This window comes from Aphis gossypii, chromosome 2 (assembly GCF_020184175.1).
Source record: "Aphis gossypii isolate Hap1 chromosome 2, ASM2018417v2, whole genome shotgun sequence".
In the NCBI taxonomy this organism is placed as follows: domain Eukaryota; kingdom Metazoa; phylum Arthropoda; class Insecta; order Hemiptera; family Aphididae; genus Aphis; species Aphis gossypii.
In genome coordinates, this window is record NC_065531.1 from 64,026,385 (window position 1) to 64,042,789 (window position 16,405).

Here is a 16,405-nt window from a genome sequence, read left to right on the forward strand (position 1 = left end):
ATATATACCGTGTTTCAATTTCAAATGTATTAGTCTATAATTGCGTAAGACACACATACCTTTGAGTATAGAATACGTGAGTGTAGCGTTGTTGCCCTGGTCAGGATCGGTAGCCTTTACAGTGACCACCTCGACACCGGGCGGCTGCTGTTCGCGAACTGCTACCACGTCTTGTTGTGGATCCACGATAACAGGCCCGTTATCGTTGACATCCGTCACCGCTACCTTGACTTTTACACGCTTGCTGCGACCTCTGACTCCACCATCTTGATCCCTGGCCTCGACTATCACTTCGTGCCAAACCCGGGATTCCCGATCTAAAGGCTCTTTGGTACTTAGTTCACCTGTGTATAAACAAAAAAAAAAAAATGTGTTATTGAGATTTGGAACTAATGATACAAACAATAATGTTCAAAATATATTTGTACTTGAATATGCAACTACTTTTATACATAGATTATACGCTAATATACTAAAGTATGATATTGTTAAAAACACTTGAAGTTTTGAAAAATATAACAATATAATATGTTAAGTTTAACTATGTATTTGATTTGACAAAAGAAATGGATAATAATATTCTACAATGACTATTCACTTCTAAAGTACATTGAAATGCTAGAAGTCTCGAACTCTAATTATTATTACTATATTGCCGTGTACTGCAATGTGTTTGCACAAACGAGAATTGTAATAAAGAGAAGAAAAAATTAGTTTTATGATGTCTATCGGTCGTCGTTGGGTTCGGTCGGGCACATATATGCATATGTAGTGTTTGCGTTTCTTTATCGCGCCTCACACGAGCGTCGTATTATTGTTATATAGTTTAGAAGGTCCCGTCTATTATTTATATACACTTTCTCCGTTCAACCGTCATAGTATTTTTTTACGACCGTCTGAGGTAAATATTGGGATTGTATCATAAACGCGAGAGCGGACGGGTTACCTATACGCACTATATACATATTATTATTAATATGTATATATACGCCGTCGCAGACGCCCGGCGAACATGGGGCTGTTATGTTATTATAATAGTGTATATACGGAGACGTTGCACGAGAGGGGAAAAAAAGGTTGACGTTTTTAATAGCTGTGCTTCAAATGTATTTATTTTTTTGTTGAACGCACGCACACCGCGTTCGGGATTGTCAATATTTAGGCGGACCACACGGCGGCTTCAGACACAGGTCCTTTGCGCAAACGATTATAATGTACCTAATATACCAGTTAATGTGTGGAGCGTGTGTCTGTACGTTCGGGATAGGTATTTTTTTTCTGTAAGAAAATTCCGCTATAGGGTGAGGCCACCTCCCCCCATCAATCTTTACCGAGATTGTACAGAGCTAATCGCGACTGACGGTACTGCGTGATGGATCCGAGAAAAAAATCGCATCACGGTTAAACATTTTTACAAAATCGATAATATGTATATAGCGTTTCTGGGCGTAAAAGAGTTGGTGTTACAAATAATGCGTGTATATACAGCACATACACACACACACACACATGGATATTCTCTTTAATGATCGATGTAATCAGCGGAGGCGTTGGCCGCTTGTAATTTAGAAACGAAACGAATGGAATCCGGCGGAGAGAGACGGAATATAATATAATATAAGACAATCGTTTCGACGACGATTCTCCTACACGCGTAGGTAGCCCGTTTAATTAACGCTCGCGGTGCACATGTAGGTAATATTGGCGGTGCGACGACGGACGGATATTAATAATGAATGACAATCTCGGACTAGGAATTAATATATCGTTTGGCTATTGCGTATAATAACGTAAATAAGCCACTTTAAATATATAACTGTATACTATAATTATAAACTTTATGATAATGAGTAAAATAGGGTATCGTAATAATTAAACATTAGGTTATATATTTTGGATCCGTTCCATTATTATACAATTTTGAATAAATCTTTAAAAATGTTAGGTTTTATTGATAGGAATTCTCATATTTTAAACAAACATGCCTTAAAACTTTATGTTATTTCTTTGTGCGACTATCGCTGCACTGTAATCAACTATGGAATTTGAATCCATGATTGGATCTCAAAAGTTATCTATGTATTTAAAAAATCTAGATGGAATGAATGGATACAAAACAAACTTTTAAAGAGAATTGTTTCTGTCTCCTATTAGAAAACAACTCAGATATTATTTTTATTTATGAACAACCAACTATAAATTGGTTTATTGCAATATTGGTCCACATTTACTGGCTCTAGTAGGTTTCCAATACTGTAAGTTATGGTACAGATTTAGTGATTTTAATTTCGGTTATATAACAATAAGCTCCATTTCAATGGATTTTTTGATTCTAATAAATTTGATTTTAATACATTATATCAATTTTAAAAAATAAATGTATTCTTTTCTTAATTTGTCTTAATTTTAGATTTAAGTTTTAGTATTTAGTACTTTGTAATTCGTTATAATATCATAATATTGTATTATTTAAAAAGCATGTCATGTAGCTTATAATTTCCATCACAGCTGAGCGGTTAAAATATTATTATTGTTATTATTATCGTGTACAGGTCTGTATTATTGTTATTATATAAGTATACGCAATTAACTGCTATTATTGCGATAGAGTTTGCAGTTCCAAAGTATAATATGCACCCATACTATACACGGTATTTTATTTATCTTCCGCTATAGTACCGATAACGCACACGACGTTAAAACGTATAATTACCAGTGGTATAATGCTGGTTTTTTTTTTTTATTGTATAGGTACTCTCCGCGAACCTTATTGTTGTCGTTATACTGCTGCAGTTGTAGGTATCCTCACGAGCAACAATAAACTCGGAGACGATAAAACGAATAAAACAATGGGCATTTTGCGTGATAAAAGAAAAATTAGAGACATAAATTTTGAATGCACAATAATTTATTATATTACAATATGAAAATGTATTTATGCACGTTTCGCCCGGTTAAACTGCATCGCCACCAAAGATATTATAATATTATTAGTTATTAGTTGATTACTTATTACTTAAACCTATGATAGTCGTTGTAGCAGAAAAACGATTATTGTATTGATCCTATAATATATTAGTCGCGTTGATAAAATATGTATGATATGTGAACCAAATTTAAGGAATGAAACAGGCTCAAAGAAATATAATTCAATAATCTTATTCAATTTTTGAACTAATTATTATATTTTCAAATTATTGATCTCTTAAAAAAAAAAGATCAGTCAAATATTATTTTTAATACAATATTTATATTATCATAACTACTATTGATTCATCAAAATATGTTGAATATAATAATTTATAATTTATGGTATATTAAAATAATAATAGCTTGTCGTTGACCAACACGATTTATAGCTCACGAATTCCAGAATATTAGTAAAATATAATTTTTCCACAAGGTTCAGAAAATTTGTTTTTCATTTTATTGTACACGATTATAATTATGTGCTATGTTTTTTTTATGCATACATAAAAATAAGGCCTAAAGAGTTGACTATTTTTCTTAAGCTCATATATCTACTCTATAAAGCTGTCAATATATTATAAGAAGACGATAATTAAATTTGACTATTACTGTATGCATATTGTATACTTGAATACGTAAGCAAAAGAATAAATCATAGTTAAAAAAAAGTTTAATAGAAACATTCAAGTTGATAAAAACAAAAACTAAAACTCGATTGATGACTATTATTTTATATTAGTGATCAACTCGTTTATTTGCGAAACCCGGAAGGAAATCTGTTATTGGTCGTTGCGACTGTGCAGTCCAGATTTGTACCTACGCGTAAGCATATCATCATCGGTAATAGACAAATGTATAATATAAAATACGTATAATATGTCAGCGGCGCTTTTCTAAGTCACAGAGGCGGCTGACGGATCATATACACAAAAGTCGGAATTATTATTATATATTTTCGTCCGTTCCGAGACGTGATTAATTATTCATATTGAAAATACCAATTTGTAGGCGGGCTGTTCGTTTTGTATTTTTACACACACACACACACATACACAAACACTCATTTATATATTATATATATACCCGGGTATAGCCAACGGCTAGTCGATGCGTATAATAATAAGGAGCCACCACTAAAGTAAGTGATCGAGCAGCAGCAGCAGCACCAGCAGCTATATACGGCTAGGTAGTATAGGTATATTTTAGGTATATGAAGTCTACCTATACGCAGGCCTCAGGGTGTATCCGACCTCAAGGCCTCTCCGATTGTTTTTTTTTTTTTTTCATCAACCGCTACAACGCGCGCGTTACACGCGGGTACTTCGGGTAGGTAGGAGACTTATACGCGCATTTATATATATATATATACATCTAGTATTATCATAACCGCGTTCGGCAGCTTGCAGCAACTATATAGGTATTGTATATATTATAAAAAAAAACCACTACCAATACACCGTCATCGACGGCGACGAAGACTACTACGATGACGATCACTAGGACGGAGACGCACGCAAACCAGACACGCACAAAACCGAAATCTACACACACACACACACATAGACTCGTACGTACCTATAATATATACTATATATCTTGTACCTGTGTATGAGTACAATATATGATATTATACACGAATAGTCCCGAGAGTCGACCCGTAATTTGGCGGCAGCCACAACCGCACCGTAGTCCTCCTATACACATCATATCTATATTCCGACCCAAATTGTCTACATAACTACCATAATTTACAAGGAAATTGCTTTTGCGCCACCGCCGTCGCCGCAGCTATCGATTTATAAATTATACGTAATATGTTATTCTTTATTATTATTATTATTATTATACGAATATGTTCGATGCACCAGACCGCTGTAATTAGTATTTTGTATTTATAAAGACGTATCTACCCCCTGTGTATTATAAAATAACGTGGGTGAGCCGAATTTTTATTATTTTTTTTTTCATACTACCAGCTGTGAAAGAAAAATAACATTAACAGAAGTTTTTGTTGTTATTGACAAATACTATGTGATATGTAAGTACAAATACTTCTCTAACTCACTTATTTATAAATATAGTTTTTAATCGGTTGTTTTGCACGCACATTCTACAGATGGTGGCGGAGATATTATTAGTTATTACAGAGTTCGAGTGTGTTGTGCTGTCGAGAGAATGCGCGCCGCGTAAGTAGTCTTCGATACGACCTCCTAACACATAGAGTACGTATAATAATAATAAAAACTTAAGTGGTTATGAGTACATATCTACACAAGTATTCCTATTTAGTTTGTTTATTCTCGTGCTACGTGCGTCAATCAAAACCGTATACAATATACGATGATACACATAATAAAAGCTTGGCCCCCAAATGCGACCTAGTCATTGAACGGGAGGGGGAAACGGATCTTTTGAGTGTGTTCGCTGCTTCTCGGAATACACACAATTCACGCTGTATAATATTTATTAATTACTACCACGGTATATTATTATATTCTACTAAGAACTAACAATACCTAAACCTACGAATAGAGATTATAAACGTATTTTAATAATTAGGTAATAAATATTATATTATGCTGTACAGGTATTATACGATATCGTGGTACATAGTGTGTGTGCTCCTCTTGTGTGTTATTCGTTGTGTAAGTACCTGGTACCTAAGTATAAATAGGAACGAAAAGATTCAAAAATATAATATAGTCGATCGTGTCGCGCGTTGAGAGCAAAGACCTCGCGTCGGCAACACCGTTGAATTAATTAAACGCGCGTTACCTATGTATATTATAAGCGTGTGCGACGTGCGTCGAGGAACAAAAGGCGCGAACCACGTAAGGCGTACGAGGGAGGTATAGTGGAAATGATTTTGAAAATGCCACCGTGTTTGATGCTCATTAGTCGTAGTCACGTATATAAAATAGCGCATCGGTGTCACACGTATTACACTGACGTTTATGTTATATGTTGTTAAACGCGCGTGTACTCGGTATACACAATAAATATACATATATCATAGGTACCTATAAGTGATATACGACTGTCGTAAAGCAAAATAGGTTTCCCATCAACTGTTCAAATATTTTTTCCGTCAGTGTTATTCAATCCACGGGAACAGATAATATTATAATATATATTATATAATATAAGCGTGCGCGCATGTCTGTTTAGTCTCGCCGCGAATTTGTCACTCCTCCCAAAAGGAGAAAACTCTATCCTGTTCATCGGTTCGATCAAATCTCATATATATTGCCCTTTGATTTGTACTTTCCAACAATGCAAATACATTAAAGCTAACCTAACCTAACCTGTATGTAATATAATGTTGTGACCACTTACCGGAGTACAGGTTGATGTTGAAACTCGAGTTGGACGGTATGAGCGAGTACCGGACGAGCGCGTTGTCGCCGGCGTCGCGGTCCGAGGCCGACACGGCGCCGAACACCGTGCCCGCCGGTCGGTTCTCCTCCACGTGAAACTCGTAGTACTCCCGGTCGAACTCGGGATCGTTGTCGTTGACGTCGGCCACGGTGACCACCACGACCACCGTGGCGGCCAGTGGTGCCGGTGACCCGTTGTCCGCGGCCACCACTGTCAACTCGTACGTGTCCTGAGTTTCCCTGTCCAGCGGGCTCTTGACGTACACCCATCCGGTGGTGGGGTGCACGTCCAGCGATCCGCCTCCGTCGCCACTGGACACCCGGTACGTGACCCGAGCGTTGTTACCGCTGTCGCCGTCTAACGCCGTCACTTGAACGATCTACGAGGCATAAATAAAAAGCGGATGTTATTATACTAAACACAAATCGTTTCATTCCATTAACATAATAAGGTAATAAAGGTCAAGTACAGCGTTCAGGGGATGTCGCTCATTGACGCGCTGGTCGTTTTTCGTTAATTTTTTTGATAAATCGCTCTACGACACCCGTTCTGGGACAGCGAGAGGGTGGTTCAGATACCTTGGAGAATTTGAAAATAAGTACCTACGTCCTACACATTATAATATCATTGGGTACCGCGATATTATATTATATCACTGTCCGAGGGAGAGATTTATGCGGTTAATCGGCGGCGTTGACAATATATATATATTATCGCGGATCGCGACGCCGACGAATCGTACATAATATAATATACATACGTATCGTGTAATAATATATAATATTCTACTCGGCGCATACCGCGAGCGATTTAATGTAGAACACGTTTATGAATTTGATAATAATCGTATATGTACGCGGAATACGCGGTTTTAACACTGCAACGGGCGTTAAAGTGAATTAATCGAGTCCGCGAGATTAACGTCAGCGCGGCCCACTAATTTATCGGCGTCCGCGCGACCAGATTATACTGTCCGCGCGTCGCTCGCTCGGGTTACCGTACACCTGGTATTAACACGTAGCTGCGTTTAATATAATATCACGTCCACTCTGCAGGTCTCGAGACGAACGCGATACGCATCTAAATCCGACACATTGTCGTCGTCGTCGTCGCAGTCGTCGGATCGTCGCGCATAATAATATTATAATATAATATAGCTGCAAAGTCGTATCGTATGTTACACGTGAATATACAGGATTGCAGTCGTACCTATATACCTCGCAGCCTACGCCTCGTCCGGATCCCCATCATAGACGACTCGCAGCGTCAGTCGTATTGTGGGTATAGGTGGGTGGCACCCACAACGAGCGGTTATCGAAACGACGAACGATGGATATTATAATAATATATAAAATCGGACGGAGAGAAAACGTCGTGCCCGGCATATATCGCGAGCGCGGTGCGACGGCGACCACCGCCTGCGCGGCATTCCCGGGCGTGAACTATACGCTCGACCCCGGCGAGACGGTCGGCGGCGGGCGCGGAGGGGACGGCGGACGCGTCAAATCGTATTATATTATTAGGTGGCGTGCGTACGCGGCCGTCCATCAATCACGGCCGCCGCCGCGATTCGGCCCCAGTGACGACGAGTAATTATCGGGACGCGCGCAGTTCTGCCAACACAATGACGCATTGTTCGCGCCTCGTTGGGGGCCTCGCACGACACCCCCCCGCGCGTGACGATGTTAATAATATAATAATATATTACCCATGCGTATAAAAATATAATATGCCGGGTCCCCGGGGAAAATCGATAGGTTGCAGCGCCAATGTCGACGCGTATATACAACTCCTCTCGTGTATTATATACATATATATATTATACTATATGATAAAAAGACGTACATACATTATTATTATTATTTCGTTTTGTCTTTGTACACCCCGCTCCCGATCATTCAAGTCTTTGGCGGTTGACGATCTCGTTACAATATATATATATATATACATGTAGATACCTTTATTATTATTATTATTATATTATAATGTTATCGTATCTCTTCTATTATGGTCTCTCCGCGGAGATATTATGGGTGCTGTACGCTATACACTACGCGGGTCGGCGTGGACTCCATCATGGGGCGTTTCGTCTCGAACGAAAAAAAAAAATTAAATAATAAATAATAATCATTATTATATTATACCCCTTCCAGCTCGCGATATGTACCACAACAAATAGGTACGTGCGTATATCGCGTGTGTATTAGATTATCAGTCATTATATTATTATTATTATTATTATGAAGGAAGGTATTATATTATTATACACGTGCATTGTTGTCCGCGTTATTATAATAATATTATTAAAGGTATACGCGTATTATAGGTACCGCGCATTAACTAGCCGTCGTCGTTTATTGTTTAATTGGTTCGCCCCACGGAATATACTTTTGCTATAGTCGCGCCGACCCGTTGTAGAAAGTGTTGTTGCTCGCCCACCGCCGTCGTCCAACATACCCCGTTGTGAAATTCCCCACAGTTACATTATATTATTGGCTGGATGTTTAAATTCAGTAAATTGGAAAATTTTAAATTTAAATGACCACTACACAATCGGAAAACCGCGTCTTTCCGGTGGATTTACATATGCAGATTGCAGCTTTTATAATGTATACAAATAATAAACTCGCTACGAACAGTGGGGCATAGGTAATAGTATATTATTATTATTGGAATGCGAGGACAATACCGTCGTGTGGTTCCGTTATAATATGCCGACGCGAAATCATGACTGTGACCCCCTCGCAAGTCGATGGTCATTGCGCGCGCGCTATAGGCACCCGCGTTGTACCGTTATTAATTAACGAGAGTGTCGTGACGATGGATGACGTGAGAATGTCGTAGCGTTTTCGGTGGGCTCGGTTATAAGTACATATAAGAATAAAATGAAAACTACGATTAGTTATAACCATTTGGGGAGAATCGAGGACATAAAAAGCGAACTGCATTACATTCTGCAAAGCTGTAGTATTATGTGTTTTAAACAACTAATCTGTACCCACAACTTGAAATAAAAAGTAAAAAACTCCAAAATACGCAAAAAAACACACAATTTTACGTTAACTATTAAACGAGAAAAATATTTTATGGTAAATTAGCTAATAGGAATATGTATTTTAAATTTTTAAATACGATGGCATATAGATGAAATATTATTATTAAAATAAATATTCTCATACCTGTGAATTGACCGGTAATGATTCCAAGATAGTAGCCGCGTAATGTGGTCGCTCGAATACGGGTGGGTTGTCGTTGATGTCCTGGACATCCACTACTAGGGTCATGTTGTCGGACAGGGATGGCACCCCCGAGTCTCTGGCGATGACGGTAACCGTCAGCCTGTGAACCGTCTCGTAATCCAGTCCATGGATCAAACTGATCGTACCACGGTTGTGGTCCACTTGGAAGTACGATGGTTCTTGCGTGGAAGCAATCAGCTCGTAATGTACTTGTCCGTTGGCGCCGGAATCTGGATCGGTTGCGTGTGCAGTGTATATCGGCGATCCTGTCGCTACGTTTTCCGGTACGGCAATTCTCACCGAACTCGAATCGAAATGCGGTGAATTGTCGTTTATATCTTCGATTATTATGTTCACCTATAATCGATTACACATATATAGTATAGACACACGGCCAATGAAAATAAGGTGTTGTTCGCAAAAATTATTTTAAAAATGTATCAAAGTACGTCGCCCTAATGCGTAACAGTATTAAATTCTGCTTAAATAATAAAATAATATTATTATCTTCTTTATATAGCTGATGAATACTTTCTATTTTAAAGCAATCTATAATCGCGTCCCAGAGCAAACGTTTTGAAATAACCGTCATAAATATAACTGCAGTTTCAGTAGGCACTGTGATGAATGTGCAGTCGTTAGAAACTGCAATCGTTAAAAAAATATATAACACACACCGTGACGGCATATTATTATATTATAGGTATGCATACTCGTCCGAGTCTATGGAAAATATTGACAGTTTTACGATCTTCATACATAAATATATAGGTACATATTATACGTATACACTTGCTTATCCGCAGCAAATTCTACGGGTACCTCTATATAATATTATATGTACCTAAATATTATAATATTCATCCGTTGATATATTTTACTATCGGTAAAAACAACAAACTAAGTATAATGCGTTTGAAAGAAACGTCGCGCCGGGCCTAAGTGGGATTTGTTTTATTACACACACATACATTTCCCCGTTACAGTGTTGAGCGCGTTCGGGTTGTAAAGGTTTTGCGTACGTAGACCATTAAGTCAACATAAACTCATAAACGCCTCATTCCTCCCCCCCCCGTTTGGCGCACCTGCAGTAGAACACTGGTGCAATTAAACAGTTTTACAACAGATCGAGGTCTCTTTCGTTAAACCAATCGTGTGTGCATTGATATCGCTATAGAGCAAGAGTTTATGTTTATGTGTATGGAACAAAATAAAAATCCTTAACAGAAAAAAAAAACCGAACGTTTATATTGTATGTAATACGTCAACATCATGGCGCGTATATAAACACAGCAGAGTTGTAGGAATGCGTGCACAAATGTTATTAAATATAATATTATTATTATGTGTATTCACTCACCTGAGTGTGAGCCCCGTAATATTTGTTCGTCGCCGAATAGGCTTTGACGTTGAGTAGAACCGATTCGAATGATTCGTGATCCAACACGGCTGTCGTTTTGATTATTCCTTTTACCGGGTCAATAGCGAAATATCCGTTCGCTTCGTCTGAATGTATTGCGTACCTTAGAGATTCTGAATCGTCCAAACCTGTAAAACGGATCGTATTTAATACTAATTCTCCTAGTTTAAATGTAAATGTAGAATGTTAATTTGCATAAAACAAAAATGTATGTAAATTAGACAAAAAAAAAAAACAATATTATAATACAAATTTGTTCGTGTTAAATAGACTGATAATTATAGCGGCTATACCTAAGTTGAATTACACTTTTCTACCATAATTAGTATCGTAATCGAAATGATCAAAATTGAGAAATTATATTATCATCGTATTAAACACTCAATACTATGTAGGTAAATCTAGTAGTTAGAGTACATAAATACTACGACTGTGTTAAACGCGCTTGTCAACGGTATTGGGGTATATATGTATATATGTATGAATATAATGATGATAATAATATAATACGACAATGTCAACGAAGCGGCGGACACACAAAAAATATTGACCAGTAGCCGTTATGTAAGAGGTTAAGGTATTATATAATTTCTACTGACCGGTTTGTTCGAAAATTAAAAAAGACAAGCACTCCCCGTGTTTGATCGAAAATCTTTTAGATTCAAAAAATATAGTTTTTATGAAATAAAAACAAATCAGAAATGATCGATATCCTTATGACGAGCATATTACTTCGGTAGTATAGCTGCAGATATTTAATATTATAAGGCAGGGCTGTAGCAAATGTTATCTCCGTCCGTGAACGCGTCAACGTGCTATCTTTCGTCTGCGGCTGTTATTTGAGATACGGATATCAATCAATGTACATAGGTAGTATGATAATATATTAAATTATGTTATTGTAAAGATTGGAGGGCAGCTAGTTAGTACACGGGTTGTGATATTCCGCGGAGAGGGTCGCGGCGCAACTCGGAGAGATTACCATTTAATTAAAATCCAGAAACACCGGTTGACCGGACGCTCGGAAAAGTCAGACATTGGTAGAGTGGGGATGAGATTACACACACTGCATACATATAATAATATGCACATCCGTAGGACGATGAGAGATTTTAATAGAATCGAGTGTGTTTTGGCCGGTATATAGGTGTATATATTGTATATATATGCATTACAGTATGTATATATATACACGAAAACCACGAACGATTTACATAAATCTCGTCCCGCGCGACGATTTTTTGTTGTTTTTATTTTACCATCTCGGAACGATCGTCGTCATCGCCCGGTGCAGCAGCGGTTTACCGATATCGGAGGGGTCCACGTACCGAAATATGACATATTCGGTTTTTGGTTGTTTTTCTCGTCTATTGTTGACTCGTCGTAAATTCGTCGTCTTTGGTCGAAAAAACGCCACGTTCCGGTTTATTTAATTTGAATAAAATTTTAATAACGACGAGAAATTCGTTCGTACCGGCGGCGGCGGTGATAAATAACTACTGCGGGACTGGGGCGAGATAAGTAAACGGACATAAATTGTGGTCGTTATATACGCACGCACGCGTTCACACACACCAACGAAGCTTATATGTCGTATTCTTTATAAATATATATATACGTGTATAGTGTATATTTTAAAATAATATAAATTTATTATTTATACATTGTATATATACACATCGCGCGGATCGAGTCGTAAATGTATGTAAGTTGTACGTTTGTAAGTTTTGATAATTGAAAGGAGTTTTTCTTATTGGCCTTATCGCCCGATGTAAGAGATGTCGATTATGTTGTTCGATAATAGTAGAAGGCCAAGTATACATGTATAGAAATAATTTTTAAAATTAACGATAATATTTTACACTATTTTGAAGTTTGATACTTGTGATCTGATAGGTGATCGTATTATGTGAATGTTATCGTATGTATTGAAAAAAAGTATAAAATAAATGGTCATTTTTATTTTGCATCAAATATCTGATTTATAGTCTTAATAAGTTCGATGCCGTATACAGACTCGGAAAAAAGGGTCTTTTAGTATATCATTCTGTTGGACGTGGATAATGATAAACTCAGGAGTGCGTGAGAATAAATATATAACTATATTATACCGATTGATCGACCTAGTCGATTAGACACGTCATACACACACATATATAGTTATGTGTACACATGCGAACCAGTTAGTTAGTGAATTTCAATCTGCTGCAGAAGGAGTAGCGGACAACGACGCGTGTCGTATTGCGACGACCGTCGTCGGGTGGTATCATTATAATGAGCTGGCCGTTCGTGCAAACGATCGCGGTGGCCGCCAAATTTCCAAACAGTTGCGCACAGATAAAGGTATACCTAATAATAATACTTACTACTTAGCAGTAATATATGCCTAGCACGACTCTGCGAGGGAAACAGCACGGTTATATAGAGAGAAGTCTCCGAGTGCACGGTTGAGACGATACATATTGTATAATATATGCGCGCGCGGGATATTATGTATACGTCTCGTAACTTACCCCCCCGGAACGGATCGTGATCGGATACGAAATGAAGACGTATTATTGTGAGATATATATACACTTCACGACTCGATTCATTCCTATATGTGTACCATGCTGCATTCCGATTTCTTTTATTTTACATGTATTCGACCTTTGTATCGTGCGGCTTGGTCTCGGTGTGTGCGTGAAGGAGCTGCCGTTTTAGCGATCTCCGTAACACACCTGCACTATATAGATACTATATGCTATTACGACTTGTACGACGACGTTTCCGCACGAAAGATTCCTCTTTTCTTTATACTTACGTATGTGCGAATATATATACGTTTGAGCGACACGGAGAACTTACCCCCAACTAGTCACCCACCCATCACCACACAGAATTTTTAAATCTTCGGGGGTAGTTGTACATACCTGACTGATTGGGTGACACCTCCACGTTTCCAACGGCAGTGCCCACCGGCGCGTCCTCCGGAACCGTGAATGAGTATTGTGACTTAACGAACACGGCGTATGGTTTGGCCGGGTCTGCAGCCAACACGGTGATTCGGACTTGGGCTACTTGGGCGGCTTCGTAACCACTACCATCCCTGGCGGCCACCATCAGCCTGTAAACTCCCGACCGCAGTTGTGCAGCCCAAATCTCACCGGTATTGCCATCCAACCGGAACGACGTCTCCGAGTCCTCACTGTCAGGTCCTGTAAACACAAGTACAAAGGCGTTATTTTAAGTATTAGAGCTGTAAATTCAATGTACGAAAAAAATTGTTGAGAATATTAAGCACATGTACTTCAAAAATCTGGAAATAAGTGTAATTATTGTTTTTCTTTTTTAATTTCAATATACCTACGGTGATAAATTAATAAATAAATATTTGTGAATTATATCGATTCAATATTTTTTTAACATAATAAATTATTGTACCTATTTGAAGTGTTGATTAAAAAGTCAACACAGTTTTAAAATCGTAATATTTTTATTGGAAATTTGATTCTAGGTATATACCTGACAAAAACAATCTTTAAATAAAATTTAAATTATCATTACTAATCAAAAAAATATAAGTAAAAGAAAAATACTAACTAAAATTTCTTATATTATGCACTATATAATATACAGTTGAACAGTTGAGTATAATAGTAAGTATATTATATCGTTATAGAATAAAATATGTCGATCCAACTTAATTGTTTATATAGTAACTAAAAAAAAACACGAATGCATTAAATTTACTGTAGCCTCGCAATGGGATTAAGTCGGGTTTAGTATAGGTTTAGGTCATTGTATCATTGGATATAATTGGGTACCACTTATAATATATTATATCGTTGAATATTATGGTAGTAAATATGGGGTTAAAATAATGATTTCTAACGACACGAATTTGATGATAAAAAAAATGTGATTTGGTAACTCATTTGCTAAAATATTTTTACGATATTTCGTTATAGATCATCTCATTGATAAAATTCTAGTTATACCTATACGCCGTTATACTAGTTAGTTATATGTTATCTGATTGTATAATGTATCAGCTACTGGACTATTAAAAAACGTCCGAGCGACTGAACCGAAGACTGCATGAGTTTATCGAAGAAACATTTCAACTATATGAATAATATAATAATATATAAATTTATTTATTTATCTCTTCAGGGGATAGGGACATAATATATGTGTATAATTGCACTACATACCTATGTATATAAAATATATTTTAGGTACCTAAGTAAGTATATGTTTAGTTTTCGTTGAATTGCATAGGTATATAAACATGACAAAAACACAATAAAATATAAAGAGTGTTTGGTTGTCAGTTAAGTGTACCTAAATAGTTGTAGTCATAATATACTATGTATATCTACTCTTATTGTAGGTGTGTGTATACGAATTGTCCTTTGTGTGGATCTATTATAATGCACAGAATATTCATAACGTAATAATAGGTATAACAGAACGACCGAGAAAACCACAAAATTAAAAAAAAAAATAATAATAAAAATTTAAGAAATCATGTATAAACCGACTGTCCGGACGTAAAACTTTTTATATGGTGAATCCAACAATGTACCTACTATATTGATAATTCATACGAACGTACGTCATTTACGGTTAAAGTTGAAAACTATTGCGGTTTAGGTAAAAACCTACGTGTCTTGTAAGGTGTATATGTAGTTATTTCAAATTTCGAATTTAGATATACAATATTCTATTTGAGTATCTATTATATGATATTGTACTATAAATTATCTTATATATTATAATATTATATACGTATTATTTACTATTGCTGTACATAATAATTATATACCTGCGTTTTCTATGATTCTATGAAATTTAAACGTATCGTATGTGAACAAAATATCGTTATTAACTTAATATATATTATTATATTGTAGGATAAGCCTGCGGCATGGCATAATGGCATATCGATGGTTTATTGGATAGATACATTTACAAAATATCTGCGTTATAAAAACTGCACACGATGATTATATTACAATTTATTTATAATAATTATATTTTCACATACCTTTAGCCGACATCATATAGTAGGAAACAACACCGAATGATCCGGAATCCGCGTCTTTTGCTCGGACCGTGACAATGGGCCCTTGTTCGGTGGAGCTCCATACGATGGATACGTTGTACTCGGAGGGTGAGAATACGGGCCAGTTGTCGTTGACGTCTTGCACGTCCACTTTGACTACGGCACTCGTGCTCAGTCCACCTACAAAATAAAATCAGTTATTATAATATATTTATTTATGTAGGTATAATATTATATGACCATTGAGTGTGTATATAAATTATAATAATTGAATTGGTGAAATAATACCACTTTAGTGGTAGCCGGTAAAATACGGGCAGGGACCTACGTCAGAATGCCACTACAAAT

General features: G+C 36.9%; 1 protein-coding gene across 1 annotated transcript in view; it reads right to left on the reverse strand.

Moving 5' to 3' along the window:
* The window catches only part of LOC114119107 (protein dachsous), a 122,423-nt gene that overhangs the window by 12,328 nt on the left and 93,690 nt on the right, over positions 1 to 16,405 (reverse strand). The window contains exons 4-9 of the mRNA XM_050201223.1: positions 16,040 to 16,237; positions 13,920 to 14,204; positions 10,948 to 11,135; positions 9,528 to 9,944; positions 6,307 to 6,727; positions 60 to 344 (exon numbers count right to left, since the gene is read on the reverse strand). Coding sequence (XP_050057180.1) covers positions 60 to 344; positions 6,307 to 6,727; positions 9,528 to 9,944; positions 10,948 to 11,135; positions 13,920 to 14,204; positions 16,040 to 16,237 — 1,794 coding nt within the window. The remainder of the gene's footprint in view (positions 1 to 59; positions 345 to 6,306; positions 6,728 to 9,527; positions 9,945 to 10,947; positions 11,136 to 13,919; positions 14,205 to 16,039; positions 16,238 to 16,405) is intronic.